General features: G+C 39.6%; 1 protein-coding gene and 1 long non-coding RNA gene across 11 annotated transcripts in view; one reads left to right on the forward strand and one right to left on the reverse strand.

The window, feature by feature from the left end:
* Positions 1–25,842, forward strand: part of arap2 (ArfGAP with RhoGAP domain, ankyrin repeat and PH domain 2) — a 473,297-nt gene that overhangs the window by 117,651 nt on the left and 329,804 nt on the right. For all 10 annotated transcript variants that reach the window (XM_069924984.1, XM_069924989.1, XM_069924990.1 and 7 more), the window contains 2 exons: positions 3,266–3,342; positions 12,323–12,643. In XM_069924984.1, the coding sequence (XP_069781085.1) occupies positions 3,266–3,342; positions 12,323–12,643 (398 nt within the window). The remainder of the gene's footprint in view (positions 1–3,265; positions 3,343–12,322; positions 12,644–25,842) is intronic.
* Positions 19,525–20,177, reverse strand: LOC138757510 (uncharacterized). Its single transcript, XR_011353635.1, has 2 exons — positions 20,010–20,177; positions 19,525–19,852 (listed from the first exon to the last, which is right to left on the reverse strand). It is a non-coding gene; the product is annotated as an uncharacterized lncRNA (long non-coding RNA).

A 25,842-nucleotide genomic window follows, 5' to 3' on the forward strand; every position in this document is an offset into this window, starting at 1 on the left:
TTAAATATAACCAGTAAGACAAGGTTCAATAGATTTTTACATCCTAGGGGATTTAAGGGATATAGGGAACAGAGATCTTTGTATCCTCTTTAGTCACAATTGTGGTTCCAGAGGATTGGAGAATAGCCATTGTTGTTTCTCTGCTTTTAAAAAAAAAGCAATAGAGATAAACCAGTAATTGATAGGTCAGTGAGTCTTGCATCAGTGGTAGGAAATTATTGGAGAAGATTTCTAGAATAGTTAGACTTACTAAAGATAGCGAACATGGCATTGTGTTGTGGAATTGTCTCAAAAACTCGTCTGAAGACGATTGAGGGTATTACAGTGTATTTTGTACACATGAACTTTGACAAAACATTTGACAAGGCCGATCATGGTAGTCTGATCCAAAAGATTTAAGACAAATGGGGGGTTCATGGTTAATTGATTGTTTTTTTGGCCAAGCAAATTTTGGATCCAGAAGTTATGACTGAGGTGATATTCTGTCTGGATGTCTGTGACTAGTGATGCTTCTGATGGAATCAGTGCTCTCCAGATAAAATGTGTGTGTGATAAATGTATAAATGATTTGGGAAAATTGATTAGCATGGCTGTACTCAACACAAAATTTGGCAGTGTTGTGGATAGTAATGGAAGTTATCAAAGGGTACAATGTCTCAAAATGTTGGACATTGGAAATGTGGGTTAAGAAATGGCAGATGGAGTTTGATGACATTTGAAATGTGAGGTATTGCATTTTAGGAGATCTATTATGAAAGTATTCAGTAAAAGGCAGTACTTTAGATGCATTGATGTGCAGAGAGATATTGAGGAGCAAGTCCATAATTCCCCGAAAGTGTCAACACAAGTTGATAGGGTGGAGAGGACATCTAGCATGTTCATCTCTGGTCAGAGCACCGAGTTTAAAAGTTGGGCAGTCATGTTGAAGTTGTGTAAAACTTTGAAGAGGCCACATTCAGGTTGTTGCTCAGTTCTGGTTACTAAATGAAATGAGAGGTATGAAGGTTTGGAGAGGATGCATAAGGGGTTTGCCTATTTTAGAGAGTATTTGGGATAAGGAGAGAGTGGACACATGTTGTTAATTTTATCTGGAGAGTCAGAAGCTAAGAGATGTCCTGAGATAAGTATATTAAATTAAGAGGCAGTGAGCGGTTAATGATTAACTGATAGTCAATCTTTTCACGAGGGTGGAAATACCAAATACTTGAGGGCAAATCTTTAACAGAGTGGTAAGTGATGCCAGGGAAGGTGGTGGAAGCAGAAGTAATAGCATTGTTCAGCAGGCAGTGAGATGGCAAATGCACAGGGAGGGGATGAAGTGATGTAGACTATGTGTAGGTGGGTGTGCAGTTTCAATTGGCATCATGGTCTGGCACATTGCGGGTAGTCGTGCCTGTTCTTCTTGAAGTATGATTCCATAACTTAAAAACACTGAAGTAAAATAAAATGTGGTACTTAATTCTTCCCCCTCACAGGATTGGTGGGTGACTCCACTCACCTAAATGGTTAATGCTTCCACGCCATCCCTCATTACTTCTCCTTTGGCATTTATTTTCAGCACCTCTTGAACTGCCATGTCTGGCTGTGTTCACAGAAGTCCAAGATGTCTTTGTGCTGGAAACTGTGCACTAGTTATATGTCAATTAGCTGATAGATAAAGGAATAATAATGGTCACCATCAGAAGGAGCTGAATTCTTGGGTATCAGCTAAAATAAGAAAACAGTAAAATCTCCAGTGTCAGGCGCTTATTGGGATTGTGGATGTCGGATACATGAAATTTTTGGTTGCGTGAGACACACTCTTACAACGTCTATCAGTGGTTCTCAACCTTTTTCTTTCTACTCACATACCACTTTAAGTAATCCCTATGCTATCGGTGCTCTCTGATTAATAGGGGATTGCTTATGTAAGTGGGAAGAGAAGGTTGTGAATCACTGCTCTGGACCCAATTGTTACTGAAATATTTTACTTGAGAAAAATTGTCATTGGCTCATTTCCTTTGGAGTTATGAAACCGTCCACATAATGAGACAACTAGGCATGATTAAAACAGTGGTTTTCAAACATTTCTTTCTATCCACATACCACCTTAAGCAATCCCTTTCTAATTATAGAGCTCTGATGGCATAGGGAATACTTAAAGTGGTATGTGAGTGAAAAGAAAAAGGTTGAGAACTACTGGCCTATTTAATACACCTGCATTAAAAATAAACAGTTTAAAAGACAAAAAAAAGTGCAAAATGTAAAGGAATTTGAAAAAGAGGATTAGTATTGTAGTCTTTTATTATGTAAAGTTCACTTTAATCATGTTACTCCCATAAATTACAAAATTGAAATTTGAACCCTGATTGCTGGTGCTATAACAGCGGTTGGTGAGTGGCATCAGCCAGTTCTTCATCCTTGGCAACATAATTTTATTCAAACACAACTTTATTGAAACTTTATTTGAACAGCTGCCGTGTCTGGGGTATGACCAGGGGGCGCTCCACTGGCTAAATGTTTGCTCCCAAGTGTTTGTGTACTGCTTCGGAGAACATTCACTTTAACAATTTTCTTTTTCAATATTTTTATTAACATTGAAATTTCACATCCAAAAGTACATATGTTAAAAGTCAAAAAGATAGATTACACTTAAATCATATCATTTCATCCAAGGTACCTCACATTTTAATAAAACAGATTATATTGTATTGATATTTTATTAAAAAAGGAAAATCTAAAAAAAGGAAGCCAGAAATCTTATCAATGATAAATTACACCACTAGTCAACAGTTCTACCTTCATAACAAATCAAAGATCATAAAAGTAACTCAAAAAGGGTCCCCACAGTGTTTAATAATCTTAAAAACTGGTTGTTTCTGTCTTTTCACTCAAACACTCAAATTTGCCTCGGCAATTTCTAGGAGGTTAGACCTCATAGCAAGATAAGGCTGGATCCATACCATTTAATTGTGACCTCTTGGTTTGGTCTCATAATTTCAGTACACTTTATTGGTTCATGTTGTTTAACAATTATCCACACATCAGCAAGGTGCAGCAGTTCTTTTGATTGGCAAACTTTACTGTAATTATAAACAAACAACTGGAACTGCCAATCTACATGATGAATGTGGATTAAACTAATTAAGATAGAAGCCATAAGAATTTACAGCTTTATATTTTTATAATTCGATTCATTCTTAAATATTATTTGTGGGACAACAAGCTCATTGGTTAAAATACTTAATATTTCTGTGGTTATTTATACGAATCTGCTCTCTCTTAGATTTTGAAAAAGCAGCTACCTGGTTTGGAGACATCAGTAAATCAAGGTAACGACCCCATGATGAAAAATCATGCAAGGTAGAGAGATTTCATCATTTGCTCATATCATAACAAATTTGTAAAAACATATCCAAGATGGCTATGTGTAATATTGTAGTTCTTTCTCTCTATACTGCTCATAAGTGCTTGTGTTTCACCTTGGGGAAATATTCAGAGTATGATTTTCAGTCAGGAGTTCTAATACAGTTACGTAGTTGATGCCATTGATCTCTTTGTAACACGTTTGAGTGAGTGGAAATGCAATAAAAAGGATTTGTGGTGAGGCAGCGTGTTGATGTGGGAAGTACAAATCTAGTAGACGGTAGGATTCTGAGATGTATATAGGAATGGAGGAAACTAGGGGTTTGTATTCACAGATGTAACACACCAGGAGGATGAAATACTTAAGAAGACATGTGGAATGTTTATGTAGAAAAGCAATTGTGGAGTTCTTTTTAATTATAAATGACCAAATAAGTCTCCATTGAAATATTCCATTTGGATTTTCTAGCCACATTGTTGAATGGATGTAATGGCTGCCAAAAGCGTATGCTGACATGTTACAGTATGTTCCTGGAATTGCAAAGTTCAAGGTTCCTTTTGTTGTCATTTAAAAATACATTAAAAATGTAACAAATGTGAAATACTTAAACTTTTGTCTGCCATAAGGGAAACAAGGTATTGCCTTGAGCGATGTCCAGTGTCAGTAAGAATAGGGTAAAGAGAAGCAAAAAAGAGTCCCTTCAGATATGCTGTGTGTTCGTGGATTTGCCTCCAGTGCTCCTACAGCCTCTACAGCTGCACAAAGTCCAGTTCAAACTATCGGCAACCCGAGCTCCTGATCCAAACGTCCAACATGATCAGGAAGACTTCAGCACCTTCTTGCCTCAGCACCCTCTTGAATTTTGGTTCTTATACCTGGTTCCCATGAGCCAGTTCCAGCAACCTGCAGCCAGTGTGGGTCCTTCGACTGCAAGTCGCCAGCAGCCGTGGGGCACAAAACTGCTGAAGAAACTCATCAGGTCTTGTAGGATCTACAGAAAGTAAAAGACAATCGAAATTTCAGGCCTGAGGATAGGTTGGGATGATGGACTTGTTTCCCTTGAAATAGCAGAGGCTGTTGGGTGACAGGCAGGGGGAGGAGGAAAGGGAAAAGGGGAGTGCACTTGATGGAATAGATTTATTTACTAACCCGACAAAGTGAATGGGATAGACCTGGCACCCATGGTGTCAATAATAAGGAAACCATAGATTTGAGTTGATAGGTGCAAGACTTGGAGGGGAGTTGAATGTCTTTCCTTCTCATGTTGGTGGAGGCCTGGAGCTCACTGTGTGATGCAACATTGGAGGCAGAAGCCCTTGACATTTCAAATGTACTTGGATGAAGACACAAAAAGCTAGGGACCCGAAGGAGGATGCCTACTTGGTCATAGTGAACACATGGTCCAAGAATCTATGTCATTGTATCATATAGCTTCTGCATAGCAAAGTACAGTAGAACTCTGATTATCCGAAATGGTCAGGACCAGGCTTATGGATAAATGTTTTTTTCAGAGAACTGGTCATTTTTTAAAAAAGCAGCCCAGTATCAACAGCAAATCCCTTGTATCGATGTTCAAACAACAGCAAACAACAAGGGAAGGCTTTTTAAGCATTAAAATGTTTAATTCTTACTGCCGCTGATCACCGAGACTTCACAACAGCTACTGCCGATCCCCAACATGTTCCCACTTTTGCTGCCGATCACCTTGGCCGGTGGAGCACTCACTGGCGAGTTGGTGGGCTCATGTCTCCCTGGTTACCGGAGCTCCCGAGGCCCGAATCCGAATCTTTCCCTGGGCCTACTACACATGCACACCGGGGAGTCAAATCTGCAGTAGTAGGCCGAGGAGGGAGTAAAGGGGATAGAAGGGGAGGGGAGGGGAGGGAAGGGAACGCCACTGAGTCCAAGGTTCCAGTCCTGCCCAGGAAACTACTCTCCTTGATGATGCCAGGACAAGTGATTTTTCGCCCACTTGTGGCTGGAGACAGTGACGCGCAGTTTGAGAGGGAGAGTTGGAGGGAAAAGGTGTGCGAATCAATCCATCAAGCAATGTAGGAAACAATTTTCTTCTTTCTTTTCTATACTTCATATAACTATATATTTTGCATCATTTTTGTGCAGGAGGGAAGGAAGGGTAAAGGTGGAGTAAAAACCATCATGTAACTATTGTAATTTTTTAAACTTTTATTTAAAAGTTTATTAATTACATTTATGTAAAAATTTAAATAAAATATTCAAAACAAGGGGAAGGTAAAGAAGAAATAGAAAAAGAAAAGGGAGGGAGTTACGTGAAATGAGGACAACTGTCATTCTAATTTCATGTTGAATGAATTTATTTCAACCTGTGAGGTCAGTTCGACTCCAAAAAAAATTTTGGATTAATGAAGATTTCAGATTTGTTCAGATCTGAAAATTATTATTTTTTTGGATAAATGAGTATTTTGGAGAATCTGATTTTGGATAATTGGAGTAATATGTACAATTTGAAGTCAGCCAGCATATACTTATTAAAAAGAGACATGGAAATACATGGCATTGGGTGTGGTAGGTGAAGGGTGGGGTGGGGGTTGGGGGTTGGTGTGGAAAGCAGCTTCTCTTTACATTTCTGTGTCCTTTAGTTACTGTTGCATTGCAAGATCTGCTATAAAGTGTGTACTTGCTGTCTGATCTGCTGTGTGTGTTTTTTCCATGTTTTAATTTAGATTTCCTGACCTTGCAGATATCACTGGGTTTTATTTTGAAACAGTTTGGGTGAACTCTCAGGATACTTTCTCGGAACTTTTGGCACAACGTGTAAAAATTTTCACTGACAAAGGAGGTGGTTTGGGAAATGTTTATATTTGACTGGATAACTCAAATTCTGGGAATCTTGTTGGAAATGATGGCAGAATGTAGGGTACATTTTTTTGCACAGGGAATGGCTGTGATTTGGATCTCACTACCAGCAAGATTGATTGAAATCAAACCAATTAGAACGTTCCAACAGGAATTGGACACAGAATTGAACAAAAAAACCCTGCAAATTTTGAGTAAATTGAATTGAATTGATGTTGAACAGTCAGCATGGATTTGATAGATACAGTGGCCTTCTGTGGTTGGATTCTTTGTGTTACTAGAATTGTCCAATTAAATTGTAGACCAGGAAGCTTAACCACAGGCACAGTTCATCTGAAATTGTTTGAAATGTCCTGACTGCAACCAAATAGGTTCCTACAATTTCTGTTCCCCCTTCTGTGTTCCTCTATGTAAATTTATTTTAATCTTGCTCTTCATAAAATGTTCTCACTGGAAATGTCGACAGATCATTTCTACCCTTGGATGCTGTTTATTTAGTTTCTCCAGCAATTCTTTGCTCGATTCCTGCCTCTGCAGCGTTTGTTCCTACAATTAGGTGGGATTAAATAGTTGCTGCCTGCTGTTTATTTGAATTGTTCTGTTTGAGAAGACAAATTAATCTGCATGCCCGTAGAATTGTATACCTACTGATATTGCTTAGTGATTTGCTGCTTTATAGTTAATGGTCTCTTTCTCCCTCCTATTTCTCTCTCAGGTAGTTGTACATAGTTTTTCATTCCAACATGGAAGGAAAGAGAAGCTTGTATGAAATGTAGCTGTGGGTATAATTCTTTACCTTTCATTCAAAATTGCTTTCCAATATTTCTCCGATGTCTTGGAATTTTGTCATATATACACAATGTCAACATTGTACTGGTTCAGCAGAGTGACCAATAAAGGTTGGAATTGTTGGTTCTGTGCCCTCGAGCTGCGCAGAGAAAACAACAGCACTGGCTCTCGATACTTGCTCCTCCTCCACCACAACTAGTTAGTTGTCTCCCTGCAGGAGATTTGGTATATAATTAATTGTTCAGTTTGTGATCAATGCACAAAAATGATGGAGAAACTCAGCAAGTCCCGCAGGATCCACAGGAGGCAAGTATACATAACCAACATTTTCGATGTACAGGAGTCTGGACGTAGACTGGGAGATTGCTTCATTGAGCATCTTCACTCTGTGCACTGTAATATTGAGGATCTCCCAATGGCAACCCATTTCAATTCCCTGCCCCAATCCCATGATATGCACTGCAGGACTGAGACCATCCGCAAATTGGAGGAACAATGCCTTGTGTTCCGTCTGGGCACTCTCCAACCAGGTGGCATAATCATCAGCTTTTATGGTTTTCATTAGGACCCCCCACCTCCTACTAAATCTTTCCTTACCCCTCTGCCTCCATTCTTCCAGTTCTCCATTCACAGCTATCCCCCTTCCCCAATCAATTCTTAGCTTTTCTCTCCAGCCTTCCTATCCATGTCCACCTATTGCCTCTTGGCTGTTGGCCTGTGCTCCTCCCCGTGCCAATTCTTTGCTCCTTCCGCCACCTTTTTTATTTGGATGCCTGCTTGCCTTTGCTCATACCTTGACGAATGGCTCAGCATTTCTCCAGTATTTTTGTGCATTGACCTCAGTTTGGAGACTTCCTTGTTGTACTCCAATTTATTATTGTAGTTCTTTATCAGTTTGTTGCTGTAGGAATTGAGAACGAGCCCTTTATGCAGAGGAGAGTTGAGGTAACTTCAGTAGTTGGAAGATATCCAGTGGACTTTCTGCAGGGAATGTGGGATTCATCAATATGAATTTTGGATTAAAAGTCCAATACTATTATCTCAATCCACCATGATTAAACTTGGCTCAGATCCTTCTGTTCCCTCACACATCTCTAGGAAACACCATATTGCTTGATGCATTTTATCAGTTTTAGGACTCTCCATGTTAGTAGAAGCCTGATGTGGCCCTTTGTTTAATTGACAATGATTATTATATTTAAAATAAAATGACTGCATATTTTGGAGAATACATTGATTGTGTTAATACAGAATTTGCAGAGACTTTTTAAATGAAACAAGAGCATGGTAACGTTTTAAAAATAAAATTGAAAACTGGATTTGGGTTACTGCTGATCATTTGTTGAAATAGCTTTGTTCACTGTATACTGAGAAACCTGTACTTTTGTGAATATTCATTGTGTACTTTTTAAAATTAGGTTTCTAAAGCTTTCTTCTCCATTGCTACCTTCTCTTTATTATACTCAACCTTTCTTTCGCTGCCTTTTATAATGCTTTATAATGATTTTCGTATAACTACTGAATGGGCCATAAACAAACTATATCGTCATGGAAATGAAGCCTGCTTGTAAAGTAACAATTGCTTCCTCTTCTAAATAAAATAGTCACAATCTTTATGACACCCTTGCTGTTCCTATGCATTTCCTATTCCAGATGTCTTATAGGAACATAAGAAGTAGGAACAGGAGTAGGCCAAAAATGGCCCATCGAGCCTGCTCTGCCATTCAATAAGATCATGGCTGATCTAATTTATGACCTAACTCCACCTACCTGCCTTCTCTCCATATCCCCTAATTCCTCTATCATGTAAAAATTTATCTAACTGAATTTTAAATACGTTTAATGAAGCAGCCTCAACCCCTTCCCTGCATAGAGAATTCCAAACATTCACTACTCTCTGGGAAAAACTATTTTTCCTCATCTCTGTCCTAAATCTACTCCCCCGAATCTTGAGACTGTGTCCTCTCGTTTTAGTTACCCCAGCAAGCTCAAAAAACCTTCCTACATCTATCCTATCCATACCCTTCATAATCCTATATGTTTCTATAAGATCTCCTCTCATTCTTCTGAACTCGAGCGAATACAATCCTAGACGATTTAATCTTTCATGATAAGTCAACCCCTTCATCCCAGGGATCAACCTAGTAAACCTCCTCTGGACCATCTCCAAAGCCAGTATATCCTTCCTCAAATATGGAGACCAGCACTTGCATTGCCAAAATTAATTTATCTATATTTCAGACATTTCCTACCATCATGGTTTCCTTAATCTAGCTCATAGTTAAGTCATTTAGACATTTTGGGCCCCAAATCTAAGGAAGGATGTTGGAGAGGATTCAGAAGAGGATAACGAGAATGATCCCAGGATGAGAGGGTTAGCATATGAGGAGAATTTGATGGCTTTGGACCTATACTTGGTGGACTTTAGAAGGATAAGTGGGGGATCTCTTTGAAACCTTCCAAATATTGAAAGGCCTGGATAGAATGGAGGTGGAGATGTTTCTGGTAGTGACAGTCTTAGACTTGAGGACACAGCCTCAGAATTAAAGGATACCTCTAAAATAGAGATGAGCAAAAAATTTCTTCAGCCAGAAGGTGATGGATCTGTGGAGTTCATTGCCACACATGACTGTGGTGGCCAAGCCATTGGGTAGGTTAAAAGTGGTTGATAGATTCTTAATTAGTAAAGATGTTAAATGTTATGGGGAGAAGGCTGGAGAATAGGATCGAGAGTAAAAACATGACTAACATTTCTGCAATGTCTTAAGGACTTATTTATGGAGTTTATTTTTCACCAAATTATTTCAGTGGCTTGTTTTTATTTTTACTGTTCCTTGTGTCTGCAGCATTGATTCTCCTTGCAGATAAACATAGCATTCAACATTTATTATCTTGTTTTCAAATTGCTGTATTGTCTGATTCCACCCTGACAGTTGGCTTTGTCTAATGTGTAGCCTGAGTAAATTCATTAGTCTTCAAGGGCTTGCCTCCATTCTACCATTATTAGAAAGGCTACTTATCCTGCACTTTCCTGCTGTCTGGAATTCTGTACCACAAAGTACTAATTGTTGCCCCTCCTTGACATTAAAAAAAAGTTCCTTGAAAGTAACGTGAATAAAAAAAATCATCCCCAAAATATTCTGGCACTGATCTAATTGACCTATTTGCATGTCACTAATCCCTATTTTCTCATGCAAAATTTCCTCCCTGCACACTCTGTCAATGCTTTTACCCTTGAATGTGCACGATCTTGGCACGTGGACTTAACTGAAATGGGTCTTGAAGTTTGCGAAAAGATTTGAAATGGTGACTTCCTTCCAAAAAACATTTCAAAGCTGGGAATTGTCACAGTTGATTTCTACTTTTAGGTATTTTAACTTCACCCTTTGCTAAATTGATAATCCTGTTTTATAACCCTTGTAATTATTGCTTATTCCCTTCCAGTGTTTATCTCGATTAGCCTTTTAACATATTACAAAATGTTTACGAAAAAAATATTTTCTCCATGTCTCTATCATCGTCCTCACTTCTCATTTCCTTTGTTCACTTCATTGAATTGTACATTTTCCTTCAACCTTTGGAAGGAGAGCTTCCATTTTCTTTATTTTATTATTACTGGAGCTTAAATGTAGCCTTAAGAATTCTAGCTTATCTGGCCACAAAGGCCTTTTAATATATCCATTCCTTTATATTTACAAGAAGATTTAAATAGATTACAATTAAAAGTGGCCAAGGATTGTTTTGAAATGTTGAATGAGGATCAAATAGCACCTCTACTTCCTCGGGAGGTTTGGTATAACACTAGAAACCCTGGCAAATTTCTGCAGATGTGTGGTGGAATGTATGCTGACCGTCTGCATCACATTCTGATATGGAGACCCCAATGCCCCTGAGAGTTAAGCCCAGGACATTACAGACAAAACACTCCCCACAACTGAGGACATCTACAGGGAACATTGCCGTTCGAGAGCAGCAGCAATCATCAAGGATCCACAACACCTATCACATGCTCTGTCTCCCTGCTGGCATCAGGAAAGAGATATAGGTGCCACAAGATTGTACCGCCAGGTTCAGGAACAGCTGGTACCCTCCACCGTCAGACTCAGCAACAACAAACTCAATCGGGGACTCTTGTGCACTTTATTAATTATTTTTGAAATTCTCTCTGTTTTGCACACTTGGTTTGTTTACTTTAGTTATCTACAGTTCTTTATTTGTTTGCATCGTGTACAGTTATTTATGCACTATCAATAAGTGGTAATTCTGCCTTGCCCGCAGAAAAAAAGGATCTCAGGGTTGTCTGTCATGTATGTATTCTGAGAATAAATCTGAAATATGAAAATCCGAATAAAGAAACAGTAAAATGCTTAAGAGAAAAGTAGATCTACATCAGTGTAGCAGCAAAGATTTAAAAAAAGAGGGGATACTGAGTAAGTTTATGATCAATGATCCAATGTTATTGAAGATAATTGTACTTTGTGACATTCATTTACTGGGTAAACAAGATTTCAGAAGAGTGAGTTCCAGTGGGAAAGGGGCCCTGCCCTGAAATCAACATAATACCTTTATCATACTTGTGGGGGAATAAAAACAATAGTCTGGGTAATTATAGACACATAAATTGATTTCTCCAATGGGGAACACATTAGAATCCATGACGAATGAAATCAGTTTCAGTCTTGTACCAGGTGGCATCAATATTGACTTTTCCGATCTTCAATAGCCTCCCCCCATCTCTCTTCTCCCATTCTCCTCCCTTTTCTTTTCTCTCCCCCACACTCCCTATGAGATTGTGATCTCCATCTTCCAATCTGCCCTTTCTCCCTTGAGACTCTGTGGCCCACCTCTTCTCTCCTCGCCCCCCCTCCAACCTTGTTATTGAGGTGCCTTCCTGTTTTATCTTTCACCTGATGTAGGGCCCTGGCCCAAAATATTGGTGGCCCTTCACATCATAAGGGTATTGCGTGACCTGCTAAGCTTCTCCAGCACTTTTCTGTATTCCACTTGACCCAGCATGTGCAGACTTTCTTAAATCCAAGGATCCTATTGTAAGTTGTTTTTGTTGTTGTTGTTGTTTTTGCATTGTTCCTGTTCAACTGCAGCAAGTTAAAAACAATAATTGCATATCCATATTGTACAATGGATATGACAATAACCGATCAAAAGATATTGACAAAATTTCATGGAGAATGGAGTTAGGAAATATACAGTATGATTTTGTTTTACTACTGTTTACACAAAATGGATAGTTCCAGCATTAATGAAGAATTCTGGTCCATAACTTTGCAGTTCATCAGTATTTTAAAAATAATATTTATTAGTAAAATAATGACACTATTTAATTATTTGCAGGAACTGCCAAGGCACAAATCTGGATGTCAATTATGTTGAGCAGCCAATATCACACTCTGACCAGAGCACTGTGGATGAAGAATCAGAAGTGGAATATTCCATGGTAGAAGACATGATTTGTTACAAGGGAACATCTGTTCCTGCTTTACCTAAAGACTATAATGGTTGCAGGGATGGTCATTCACTACCCTCGAGTTGCACAGGAGAATCTGCCCATGGCAAAGCGAATGTGGATGAGGAATCAATATCACCCTATGCTTGCTTCTATGGTGTAACCAGGAAAACAAAAGAAGGTTGGCTGGATAAACTCTCACCACAAGGGTAAGTGCTTTGTGATTTTTTTTGTACAGGACCCTTTCTTTTTTATTACCAGCATTTTCAACAAACTTCAAGCTTGAATACTTGTTTCCAATTTGAAACACTTCCATCTGTATCTTATTCACGTGGTACTAATATGTGCCGCAATCCAACATGAGTTATTTGTGTGGTTCACATTATCAGCATCCTCCAGTTGCCTTTTTTCTGAGAAACCTCCATCACTTTGCTCAGCAATTTGACTGAAATGCGGTCACAGATATTTGTAATTAAACCAATAAGCCAACTGCTGTTGAGTGAGGGAGAAACAAACAATGCAATGCACTCTGTCAGCTGGTGGTGTAGAGTGAATCCAGGCTGAGTGCATGACAAACTGGTGATTTTGAGTGGGGGATTACTTCTGTGTATTTTCCATGTTTTCGCTGAGAGAAATACTGCACTGAACACTTCTGAATTTACTGTTCTCTCTTTTTTGCTCCAACCAATCTGCGTCATTTTGCTTTCTCATTGTTGCAACTGCCAGGAATCTGGCATTTTAGCTGCAAAATGTGACTGTTGCATTCGTTGTTGGGATGCAAGGAACTGTGGCTTGGTGATTAGTTTTACATTTATATAACAAACTTGTACACCCCACTGCTGCAAGACACAAATGTGCATCATACTGACCAAGTAATTTGGAAACATGCAAGCACACAATCTACTCATCCTGTGGAAATATGCAGAGCAGGCAGATTGAGGCCTAAATTAGTCTGCAATGTTGTTTTATTGCCAGCACTATAAAATGGATCTTAATGACACAATTGATCCCAAATGCTTGACCCTTTTAAAGTGAATCAAACATTTAGTGGAAGGAATGTCACCCAGCCTGCAGTTGTCTCAGAGATAATGTGGACGTCCATTACTAATTTTTTTTTCCTCTTTGATGTACTGGCTCATGGAAAATTATGTTTTATGTTTTCAGGCAGTTTGTAAAGTTTACAGGGAAAAGTGCATCAGGAGGTCAGAGGTCACACAGAGAAAGGTATTCTGCTTGGAAGGGGAATGTAAGTCTCTCAACAGGAGGCTTCATTCATTAAGGTTGGAAGAAGCATTTCTATTAATATCCATCCAAGTGAGGCAACATACACAAGGGACAAGTGATTTAATGATAAGTAATAATGTCCATGTCAGTACAACAAAGGGTATTTGGATTTCTTGGCCAGTGTCTGTAAAATAGGAGATGCCATGAATTTCTAGATGTTGTTTTCCTTCCAGGCTGAAGCTGGAGATAACATGTTTGTGATGCATCATTGTATCAGGGAGGTCACAGATGCTGTTGAGTCCAAGAGAGCTGAATATAGCTTACCGAGTTAAAAGAAATTGCAGATTGCTGGAATTTTAAGCAAAATCAAATTCCTGGAGGAATTCAGTAGGTGGGCAGCATCCATGGAGGGGAATAGACTGACCAATTTCCCTACTAGATGCTGCCAGACCTGCTGATTATCTCTAATAGTTTGTCTTTTTGAGTTATAACCATATAACCATATACAGCACAGAACAGGCCAGTTCGGCCCTACTAGTCCATGCCAGAACAAATCCCCACCCTCCTAGTCCCACTGACCAGCACCTGGTCCATACCCCTCCAATCCTCTCCCCTCCATGTAATTATCCAGTCTTTCTTAAATGTAAATAGCGTCCTTGCTTCAACCACCTCTGCCGGAGAAATAAATCTCATTCTCTTGTGCAGCGGAGATAACGTGGACATTGTGAGAAATGATGATTTCCCTGTGGTGCAGATTATTACACCACTCTTGTTACTTTCAATACTCTGTACATTAATTTGGGGACCTGTTGCAACACAGAAAGTTTACACTCATTTACCTTTTGGTGTATGTCTGTCTGAAAAATGATCAAAAATATTTGACTTGAGGGTGAGGTGGGGGAGGGGAGGGCAGTAACGCACTGCAAATGGGCTGTGTGCTTATAACAAAACCATGAAATATGGTAACAATTTGTAATTGTTTCCAAAGAGAGAATTCTTCCGAGACAGCTTTGGAGGAAGTTTACATTAATCACCAGGAAGGGTCTGAAATCAGTTGTATGGTACCAATCCTTGGTCCTGTGAGGGGCCTTAACCCGACCTGGATGATCTGAGGTTCTCTAGAGAAGGTGTGTACTTTCTGAGTAGGATTATTTTGACCCTGCAGGAGAAATGTTTGACGTTTAAAAGATATTTGAACAGACGTGGATCAGAAAAGTTGAGAAGGATTTAGACAAAATACAAATAAATGAGACTTTTCCAGAATGCCAACCTGGGTGGTATGGAGGAGTTGAGCTGAAGGGCCTGTTCCATGCTGCATGACTCTGGTATTCATTCAGTTTTATTGAACAATGGAGAGAAGACCATCTCCCATTGCTGCAATGCATTCCTTTTGCTACTGGCTTTTGTGATGTTCACCAGGCTTGAATGGAAACTTTAAAAGCCACTGTAATAAGCATTCTAAATTGCAGCATTTATTTATCAAACCACATGAAATAACTTAAAAACACCAAGTAATGGCTGTTTTCCATGCCATTCCTCATGCCCACTCAAGAACGTCATTTGGCTGATTAAAATCACAGCTGAGGATTGTCCCACTTTGGTCTGAAGGCCTGAAAGGTGCCATCTTTGCATCATTCTGAGGCATTGGGAAAAGTAGGGACTGGTCGTCTCAATGCCACCATCCTGAGAGGATGTCAGGTTTCTGTTGGACTGAGTCCTTTTTGCACCCCTGACAAAGCGTCCCAAGTAACATGTTGGTTGATGGATTGCTGGAGTGTGATGATATTCAATAAGCCCCTCCTGAGTGCAGCAGTCTGAGCTTGCATTGTAGAGTGCAATATCATAGCTTCTATTTGGTTGCACTGGAAGATTAAACATTATTTATCTAATGCCTCATTGTAATTGGCTCCATTGGCAGAATTGCTTACCAGTTACATATTGAAGAGGATGGGCTGTAATGAACATACAAGTTGCATGCAACTTGTACTGGGTCAAGGGAGCATGGGTTAACAATACAAAACATTCAAAGTTCCTTTAATTTATAAATTAACTTTAGTTATTGTTTTATTTGCTGTAAATTTGAAATAAAAACAAAAAAAAAATGCTGGAAATGCAGCAGGCAACATATTTGGAATGCTTCAGGATTGGAACTTAATTGGAGCTTGGAATGAGAGACAATGCCTCCATCTGGAGGCTGGCTAAAAGCGCGGAGGGAAAACTTAAAACTCACCTTTCATAGATCAGCCCTAAAAGGCTGCTCCAGCGTCGCTTTCATGTCGAGCGGCACCTCGTAGTGCCCGCCGGATCCGATGGGGGCGGGGTGACTGGTGCCATAATGCCACCTGTCATAAATATGCCACAGAGCAATGGTCACCTTCCCTACCCATCATCTTCCATGCAGCTGTGTTTCCTATACAGTTCCAGCTGTGTGGGGGATGATGGGTAGGGAAGACAGCCATGCTCTGCCTTGTTTTGAGCCGGAGAGTGGCCCCAAAGGCTGAAGCGGCCCAGTGAGGCTGTCACAGCCTGTAACAGTTGCCCCCTGATGGCTCCCGCCGGCCCCTACTGCCCTGACAGCTCCCGCCCGCCACCCTTGCTTTAAGGGGTCATGGAGGAAGAGGGGTGAGTAGAAAAATGGGTCGCGGGCTGATGACGTCGTCAGCCTGTCTCGAACCAGTCGTTTGCAGCGACTGTACTTTCAAGCTAGGCGTTGGAACGCAGCGCTCCATCGATTATCCTTCTCCGAGAAGGGTTGGATTCAGTGCCTCAGAGCTGGCCACAGCGCATTCAGAGAGGTACGTCTCTAGGCATAAGGGCGGAGAATCTCCACCTTTACAGTCAGGCATTTTCCTTGCTTGAATGGGCCTTATGCCTTGAGGTAGCAGAGTAATTTGATATGTTTTGCATGTGCTATTATTGTTATAAAGGCAGAAATAATAATTTCTCATAGAACTAAATGTAAACTGACATCAAAAAATGGAGCATGTACTCCATACCCATTTCATTTGAAGTCTGTTGTTCATTCCAGGAGGCCAAATATTATATTGTGTAAATATATATTTTTAAAATTAATAAAATATTTACATCTCCTGCATGATTGTTAACATCAGCTTTAAAGGAAAAAGCAAACCAGAATGTAGTTGAGCAGGACATGTTTGAATTCTATTGCTGTGGCAGTGTAACTGAGGGTGGACTTTGTGGTGGTCATCAGTAAACCTACAAGATTGTGTGCAAGGCTGGGCATTGAGGAAATAAGATGGATATGTCCAATTTTGTCACTGGCTATGTTCCTGTAAGTTCCCTTACCACCTGGAATGTTGTGCATTCTTGAATGATTGTAATAGCAGATGAGGGCTTTATGCTGGAGAATAAGAATTGGCTGTTGATTCATGGACCAGTTTCTGTTTTAATCTGATATGGTGCATTCGGAAATCATGTTTGAAAGCATAGAGCTTCTGATGTTTTGTGAAATCTTTGGTGAGCAGAACTGAATGTGCTGCATTTAAGTGCTGCCATGAGGTCTTTTCTCTCTCCTCTATTTCCACATTCCCCCAAGCCCTGAACCCCTTCAGCCTGACTTCGATACCCGATGGGAAACATTGGGGTGGTGAGGGGGGGTGGGTTGTGGTAGATATTTGGTTAGAGTTTTTGCTGCATTTGAATTTTCCCTATTTGTCTGGTGTGGGAGGATCCAGCCAGGTTCCTGCATTGCTCAAAGACATCGATCCTGTCAGATATCATATCTATTCCATTTGGGTTCTGCTTTGTGTTGTATTTGTATAAAAGTACAACAAGGCATTAGTCACAGAGAACTGAAGATCTGATGAGAGGTCTTTTGGTTCTGGTTCACACTCCTTTGCCCCTGAGAGTATTTCCAGCCTTCTCTATTTTTTGCTTCTGGTTTTCAGGATCTGCAATTTTTCTTTAGTAAGAAAAAATACACCGATAGTTTGAAATAATAAAAAAAAATTGAATATCAGTTGCAACTAGGACAGAAATATTTTAGATGTAATGTTAGAAAGGATTAAAGTGGAAAGCTCTAACTAAAAGGCAGGTGATTTTCAGGTTTCAGATTTATTGTCACATCACATACAACCCTGAGATTCTTTTCCTTTCAGCACAGCAGAAATACCACTAATTGGTAGTGCAAAATAAAATGTACATAGCGTATACATGTAAATGAATAAAGAACTGTAAACAGATAACCGAAAGTAAACAAACTGTGCTATACAGAAATAATAACAAAGAAAATCAATAAAGTGCACAAGTAAGAGTCCTGAAATGAATGCCTGATTGAGTTTGTTGCTGAGGAGCCTGATGGTGAAGGGGTAGCAGCTGTTCCTGAACCTGGTGGTGCGAGATTTGTGGCACCTATACCTACTTCCTGATGGCAGCAGTGAGAACAGAGCATTTGCTGGGTGGTGTTTCCCCCAATGGATGAGTGGCCAGCAGTGTTGATCACAATGCAGGTGCTGCTTGGCAGTTTATTAACTTGGCTGCTGATTGGCTGGGATAATCAGCAGTATCCTGATGTCATGATGAGTGGTTAACAACAGTTGAAGCCCATCGTTCACTCATAAGGAATATGCATTGTGCTGTGAGCAGACTGGCAGTTGTGTAGGAAGTGGGTTTGATGTGGAAAATGTTGAGGAATCATACTTAACACATATATTTGATGTACAACAAATTAATCTTCAAATATATTCACTTAGTTTGAAGAAAATGTAGCAACAGTTTTATGTACAGACAAATCAATGGCTTATTAATTTGGGTTGGCATTGAATTTTGTTTCGTACATCTGATTCTATATTTCAATTACCCTGATAAACTTTAATTTTAATCATCCTTTAAGATATTTGACATCGCACATGAATGCTAATCGAACAATTTGACCAGATGTTATTTTGCTGAATCAAAATTCCCTTTGTATATTGACTAACATCAATTTGTGTACAGATACGAGTTGAAGAGTGTGTTTTCAGGATTTTATTTTAGATGTTATGAAATTGCTTAATTTCATTACACTTGGGCTAGTATTTGAATAATTAGCATTAATGGAGCTGTTCAGCAAACATGCTGAATGTTCTCTTTCACCTTGACAGGAGAAGATCAACATCTAGGGGACCTGATGAGGGAAGTCCATGGAACAATGAAGTCATTACTTAAATCATTATGAAAGGAAAATTTGTACCTCAGCTTCAGTGCCATTGAGGTGATTCCCAGCCATAGGCATGAAGTTGCAGTTACTCACAGGGCAGGCTGTGAATACCAGGCATCTTGTTCTGTCATTCCATATGTGCTGTGTCTTTCAGCTGCCTTCACCAAGGAACTTATGTAATTTGCAAGTGAATTAATCTAGGCTATCTGCTCAGGGAGCTCATTTTGTAGATTTAGCTTCTGAATTCACATGATTAGATTTGACGGTATTCTCCTCCAAGTCCAGGCTCTGCTGTCTGGTTCAATTGTTTTGGACACTGAAGCAGCTAGTTATGACCTACGTTACCTCATCCTTTTAGAATCCTACATGCTGAAGCTCTGTCATATCTCAACTTCTTTTCTGGCAGATTCAGTTCATGTAATCGTGCAGACACAAATCATATTAAGTTTTAAATTTTAAAAAAATTAGACATACAGCACGGGTAACAGGTCCTTCTGGCCCTTGAGTCTGTGCCGCCCAATTACATTGAATGAACCCACAATGTTTAGAAGTGTGGGAGGAAACTGGAGCACCCAGTGGAAACCTAAGCAGAAATGGGCAGCATGTACAAACTCCAGAAAGTGCCGGATTTGAACCGGGTCAGTGAAGCTGCCACCCAACATATACTGTAACAATCATATATGTACATAAAGATATAAATCTAATAAATTATTTTTGGATTATTTACTTGGTTACAGGGTACTGTTCATCAATTTCACAGCCTATGTAAAGTAGTTATTTTCCAGCCTGTCTGTCCTGATTTTGATGCTCCTCTACCACCCCCTTGATGATAGTGGGTCAAAGGTACTGGGTGCTGGATGGAAAGGGTCTTCAGAATTTTTTTTAATCCTCATTTAAGGAGGACTCTTGTAAATGCTGTCAACAGAGGAAAGAGAGACTTCATTGATCTTCTTGACTGTTTTGACTTCCTCTCTGATGCTTTGCAGCAACTACCATACCACAGAGTGATGCAGACAGGACTATCTCTATTGTGCAGCTGTAAAAAGTGGACATGAATGGGGCCGTTAGCATTGCCCTCACCAACCTCCTTAGGAAATATTAGCATTAAAACAGAACACTACAGGCCCTTCAGTCCTCGATGTTGTGCTGACCTATATATTCCTTTTAAAAAAAATGTACTAAACCCTCCCTACCTCTTTTTTTCATCCATGTGCCTGTCTAAAGCCATTTTCTCACTGCTGACCTGCCGCGAGAATATGAAAAATTTCAGGGCAGGCTGAACCCGGCAGCATTTCATACTGCACCCATTATTTGTAGGGAATTCTGCAACTTGGGATTTTAAGGGGGGTGGGGTCTGGCCTCTAGCGGTGACATCACAATTGAATCATTATGTACAGTGCTCTGACAGCCAGCTGGCTGCACAGTGAAGTTTCACAGCTGTCAGAGCTTTAAACATTATGATCTTCTTCAACACAAAACCACAATCAGATTAATTTGTCAAATGTTTATTGTTGAAATGAATCCACCACCCCATTCCCTCTCTCGTTACTTGCTCCCCCTGGTTTATTCCCACATGCCGCCAGCTCCCCCTCCCCCGTTCCCTCATGCCACTTGCTCCGTCACATTGCCCGCTCCCACATGCCACATGCCAACATGCTCTCTCACGCTGTCCGTTCCCTCATGTTGCTCCCACTGGTAATGCGACAGCGGAGTGGGGGGCTATTAGAGTGTGGCCGGCCCTGCTATGAAATTTATCTGTCAGTCTGAAACAAGCACACAGGCACTAATATCACTAATCGTTCCTGGTAGGACTAGTTGTTGTTTCACACTTCCAGAAGATGGTTGGTGAGTTCACTCAGCCGAGCTTTAAATTCTGCTTCAAACAGAGTTGAGAGCCCAGTTGAAATTGACTCGCCCTGCCCAGTTATTTATTTTCACACTGTGCGATTTCCACGATTTAACCCTCCAATTTGGAGGGTTAACTCACATGTTCTCAGCGGTATGAAAATGCCTTAAGAGTCTCTTAAATGCCCTAATTGTTTCAGCCTCCACCATCCCTGGCAAGGCATTCCAGGCACCCACAACTCTTAAAAAAAAACTTGTCCTCTGGTGTTTGCTGTTCAGGTGCTGGCTGTTCACCCTATCTATGCCTCTCAATCTTATAGACCTCTATTAAGTCTCCTCTCATTGTTCTATGTTCCAAAGTGAAAAGTTCCAGCTCTGGTAACCTTGCCTCATAAGACTTGTTTCCCAATCCAGGCAACATGCTGGTAGATCTTGTCTGCACCCTCTCCATAGCTTCTACTTCTTTCCAATAAAGAGGTGACCAGAACTGAACACAATACTCTTTAAGAGTGGCCTTACTAAAGATTCATAGAATTGTAACATGACCTCTCTACTACTGAATCCTCCTATTTATAAATCCCAGCAATCCATAGACCTTCTTAACTATCTTAACCTGTGTGACAAAGTTGAGGGATACATGGATTTGCACCCCAAGATTCTTACATTCATCTGCACTATTTAGTAACCAACCATTAACCCTGTATTCTTCCTTTTGGTTTGTCCTTTCCTCACACTTATCTGGATTGAACTCCATCTGCCACTTTTATGCCCAACTCTGCAGCTTGTTTATATTCTCTTGTAACCTTTGATGACAACCTTCAACTACTCTAATTTTCATATCAACCGCAAACTTACTGGCCCATCCTTCCATCTCTTCAGGTCATTTATAAAATCACAAAGAGCAGGGGTCCCAGAACAGATCCTTGCAGCACTCCACTAGTCACCGACCTCCAGGCAGAATACTTTCCTTCTACTACTACTCTCTGCTTTCTTCCTTTAATCTACCCTTGAACGTTCCACTGATCCCAAGGCTCATGACATTCTGGATGAGTCTGCCATGGGGGACCTTGTCAAATGCCTTGCTAAAATCCATGAAGACCACATCTACCACCCTACCCTCATCAATTTCTTGTGTTACCTCCTCAAAAAATTCAATTAGCCTCATGAAGCATGACCTTCCCTTTACAAAGCAATGCTGATTATCCTTGAGTAGACTGGACTTCTCTAAATGCTCATAGATCCTATCCTTAAGAATCCTTTCCAATAGTTTGCACACCACTGATGTAAGACTCACTGGCCTATAATTCACAGGATTCTGCCAATTACCAAGTGGATTCAAAGATCATAACTACTACCCCACCTATCTCTTCTCTCACTTCTCACAGCAACCTGGGGTATATTGTGTCCAGCCCCAGGGTCTTATCAATCTTGATTTTTTTTTAAAGAAGATCCAACACTTCCCCTTTCTTGATCTTCAAATTGCCCAGCATACAGACCTGTTGAATTTCAACCTAACCGTATCAAGGTCATTTTCCTTTGTGAATACTGATGCAAAGTACTCATTTAGGACCTCCTCTGCCTCCAGGCACATGTTGCCTCCTTTATCCTTTAGTGGCCCCGCCTTCATCCTTGTCATCCTTCTGTTCTTCACATATGCATAGAACACCTTAGGGTTCTCCTTAATCCTACATGCCAAGGCTTTCTCATGCCCCCTTCAAGCTCTTCTAAATCCTTTTTAAGCTTCTTCCTGGCTACCATATATTTGTCATGAGCCCTTCCTGTTTCCTGCATCCTATATCTAACATATGCTTCCTTCTTCCTCTTTGATTTTTACTAATTTTGTGACTATACCTTTAAGAAAAATTGTTGTTTGTAGTGTTTCCATAGTTGGTATGATGTCATATGTCGCAATATCCTTGCAGACTCAGAGCTTGATCGTTCATTCCTCGAAGAATAATGACAGGGATACAAGGTCGAGATACTTTTCTTTGAATTCATCTTGATTCATTTTAATCATCTTAATATTGGCATAACTGTTTAAAGAAGAATATTATTATCATTACACAGTATGCTTTATTTACTCAAATTATGAAAATCTCAATGCGAAGTTATGCAAAATGTTTTATCAACTAATTAAAGGCTACATACAGCTGCAAATATCAGCTTATTGAAGTGATAAGATAGTAATTCGGAATTTCGATGCTTACGTTTCTGTGAAGGTGACATGTTTTGAAATTGGGAAATATGACAACATGGAAAGTGTCATCTATATTATTATTCAAAGAAAAGTAATAAAATTGTGAAGTTTGGAAGAAAGGCTGAAAGAACTCAATTTGTTAAAAGCATTTAAGCTTTAAAGAAAGTCTGTGAGAAAATGTCTGTCTGAATTGCCCAGTTTGAAACCAGCTGATGTCTTGCAAGGCACCTGTTAATCTTGAGAGATAACAGAGAGAACTACCAGCCAGAGACTGCCAGGAAGGCCAGAAAATGTTTTGAGAAGTTATTGAAAACAACTGATATGAAAGCCAGTTTGTGAAATACCACAGAACACAGAGATTCAGCCAGAGAAATCCTCTTAAAGGTGCTATGCAAGATGCAAATTTGTTTACAGTGCCCAGGTACCAGAAGAAGAAAGGAGAAGACAGGCTACAGTGTAATAATCCAAGATGGAGAATTTAAAAAGTCTCGTCGGCTATCATAGAAGAAGCGGCTTCAACTACCAAGCAAGAAAAGGACCACAATAAGGCACTGTAGACCTCATTAGCTGATTTAAAGGTTAGTGGAACTGAAAAAGATGAATGTATGTTACAAATCCCTACTTGTGCTGTATCAAGTGAAATGCTGAAGATAGAGACTCAATCAGCGGTATCTGAATGTTCAGATGTGAATCCTGAGAATAATATTTCCAAGGTTATGAGCGTTGGAAGATCTTCAAAGGCATCTAGAGGAAGTACAGCTCGGGTGCTTAAAGCATATCAACTAAGCATATTAAGGCGCAAGCAAACTTGGCTACTATCTGTGCACAATGTGAATGGTTTGAGAAAAGACATGCTTTAGAAGATATGGAAGCCGAAATGAAGAATCAGCAACTTATGCAAGAGAGTGAAATGAAGAAACAACAATTCCATCAAGAAGAACAAATAAAAGATTATTGAATAGACAAAAGAAAAACATGAGATCTTGAGGAACAACGTGCGATAAGTATGGCCAGAGTAAAAACATGAGCAAGACCTATCACTCAAAGTGAAATACCCAAAGGGCTGGCACCTAACATTCCAGTAGGTCAATTGGTACCACAGCCACAAGAATCAAATATAATTGAGCAAGGAGCCATAGGTGGAATTACTAATGTTCGAATGTCAATGAGCAACCCTATAGAAAGAGCTTGCGACATTCAATTCCTTCCGAGCAGACAATTTAAGAATCTTGCCAAAAGAAGGGCATTTCAACCAGGTTGAGCCATGCGAGTTGATCATACTTAACAATTGATGTCACTTTGTGTTGCTGAAGAACCAGTGACAAGTCAAGGATCTCCACTAATGCCATCACTTACATACCAAGGAACCCCGTCAATGCCATCACTTACATACCAAGGTCCTACACGTATGGCACCATCTCCATTCACAAGAAGACAACCAGTTATAAGTCATGGAGGAATAAAACAATATATTATCATTCATAGTGAAACAAAATTAAATTTCTGCTATGTTAGCGTAGCAACAAGGATCATGTGGTTTACCTAAGAAGGAAATTCCAGTTTTTAATGGAGATCCATTATAATATCTGACATTCATGAAATCCTTTGAACATCACATTAAAAGTAATACTAAAAATGCAAAAGATTGTCTTCATTACCAGCAACAGTATACTGGAGGACAGGAGAAGGAACTAGCCGAAAGTGGCCAATATATGGATGCAGACCAAGGTTTTTAAAGTGCAAACGGATTATTGCATCATCATTATGGAGATGAACATAAAATCGCATGGGCCCACAGGGACAAGGTTCCTTCTTGGTCAGCAATAAAATCAGAGGATGAAAAGGCTTTACAAGCATATGCACTCTTTCTGAGAGGATGTTGTAACACAATGGGAAGTAGTGTATATTTGCAGAAGTTGAAATTGCTTGCTAATTTATCAATTATTATAAACAAATTACCTTACAAGCTGAAGGAATTATGGAGAACCAAAGTTGCAGAACTTGAAATGATTTCTGGAAGGGACACCACTTTTGAGGATGTACAATTTTTGGAATGGCATGTGCATGTTAACACTGTACCAGTATTTGGAAATATTAAGGATACTTCAATAGTTCCTAAAGATGTAGAGAAGTCTAAATCATCGTCACCACAGAAATCAAAGGGAAGTATCTTTGTTACTGCTGTCAGATAGAAGCACAAGAAAGAAGGAGGAAACAATGGAAAAAGATCAGATTGTTCAGGAAAGCTTTTTTTTATTGCAAAGATAAGCAAGCTTTAGAAAGATGCTCATGATTGGAGAAAAGAGTCGTATGATGAGAAATTAACCTTTTTAAAGAAGAATGGAATATGTTTTGGCTGCTTGTGTAAAGGATACATCAGCAAAATTTGTATTAAGCAACTCAGTTGTGATATATCCAGTTAAAAGCATCCCAAGTAACTGCAAACTCAATGAAGTAAAGTTGTGAAGGAAGTCAAACAATCTGAATCCAAGACTAAAGATACAGTCAAAGAATGTGCTTCAACTTCGGTTCAGGTAAACTGTCTTACTGGGGCTGATGACAAAGCTTTCTCAAAGCTTTCTGCAGGTTAAAGCTAAAAGAAAAAGGAAGCTCCATACTGAAGAATTATGCATTTCTTGATCCAGGAAGTACCACATCATTTTGTACTGTTAATCTTCATGGTAAAAGATCACAGATCTTGTTGAAGATGATGAAAAGAAAATCAAGTTTACAGATTTCTGGATTGAATAGCAATGAATTTTATGATCTCCCAAGTGGATATACTCAGAAGACTATCCCTGTGAATAAAGAGAATATTCCTTATCAGGATGATATCAAACAATGGGGTCATTTAAAAAAGACGTTTGTTTACCTAAGATTGATGCCAAAATCGAGATGCTAATTGCATTAGATTTACCAAAAGCTCTTGAACCTCTAGAAGTAATAAAGAGTCAAAATGACGGACCTTATGCCGTGAGACCATT

The sequence above is a fragment of the Narcine bancroftii genome, chromosome 3, assembly GCF_036971445.1.
Source record: "Narcine bancroftii isolate sNarBan1 chromosome 3, sNarBan1.hap1, whole genome shotgun sequence".
Taxonomy (NCBI): Eukaryota; Metazoa; Chordata; class Chondrichthyes; order Torpediniformes; family Narcinidae; genus Narcine; species Narcine bancroftii.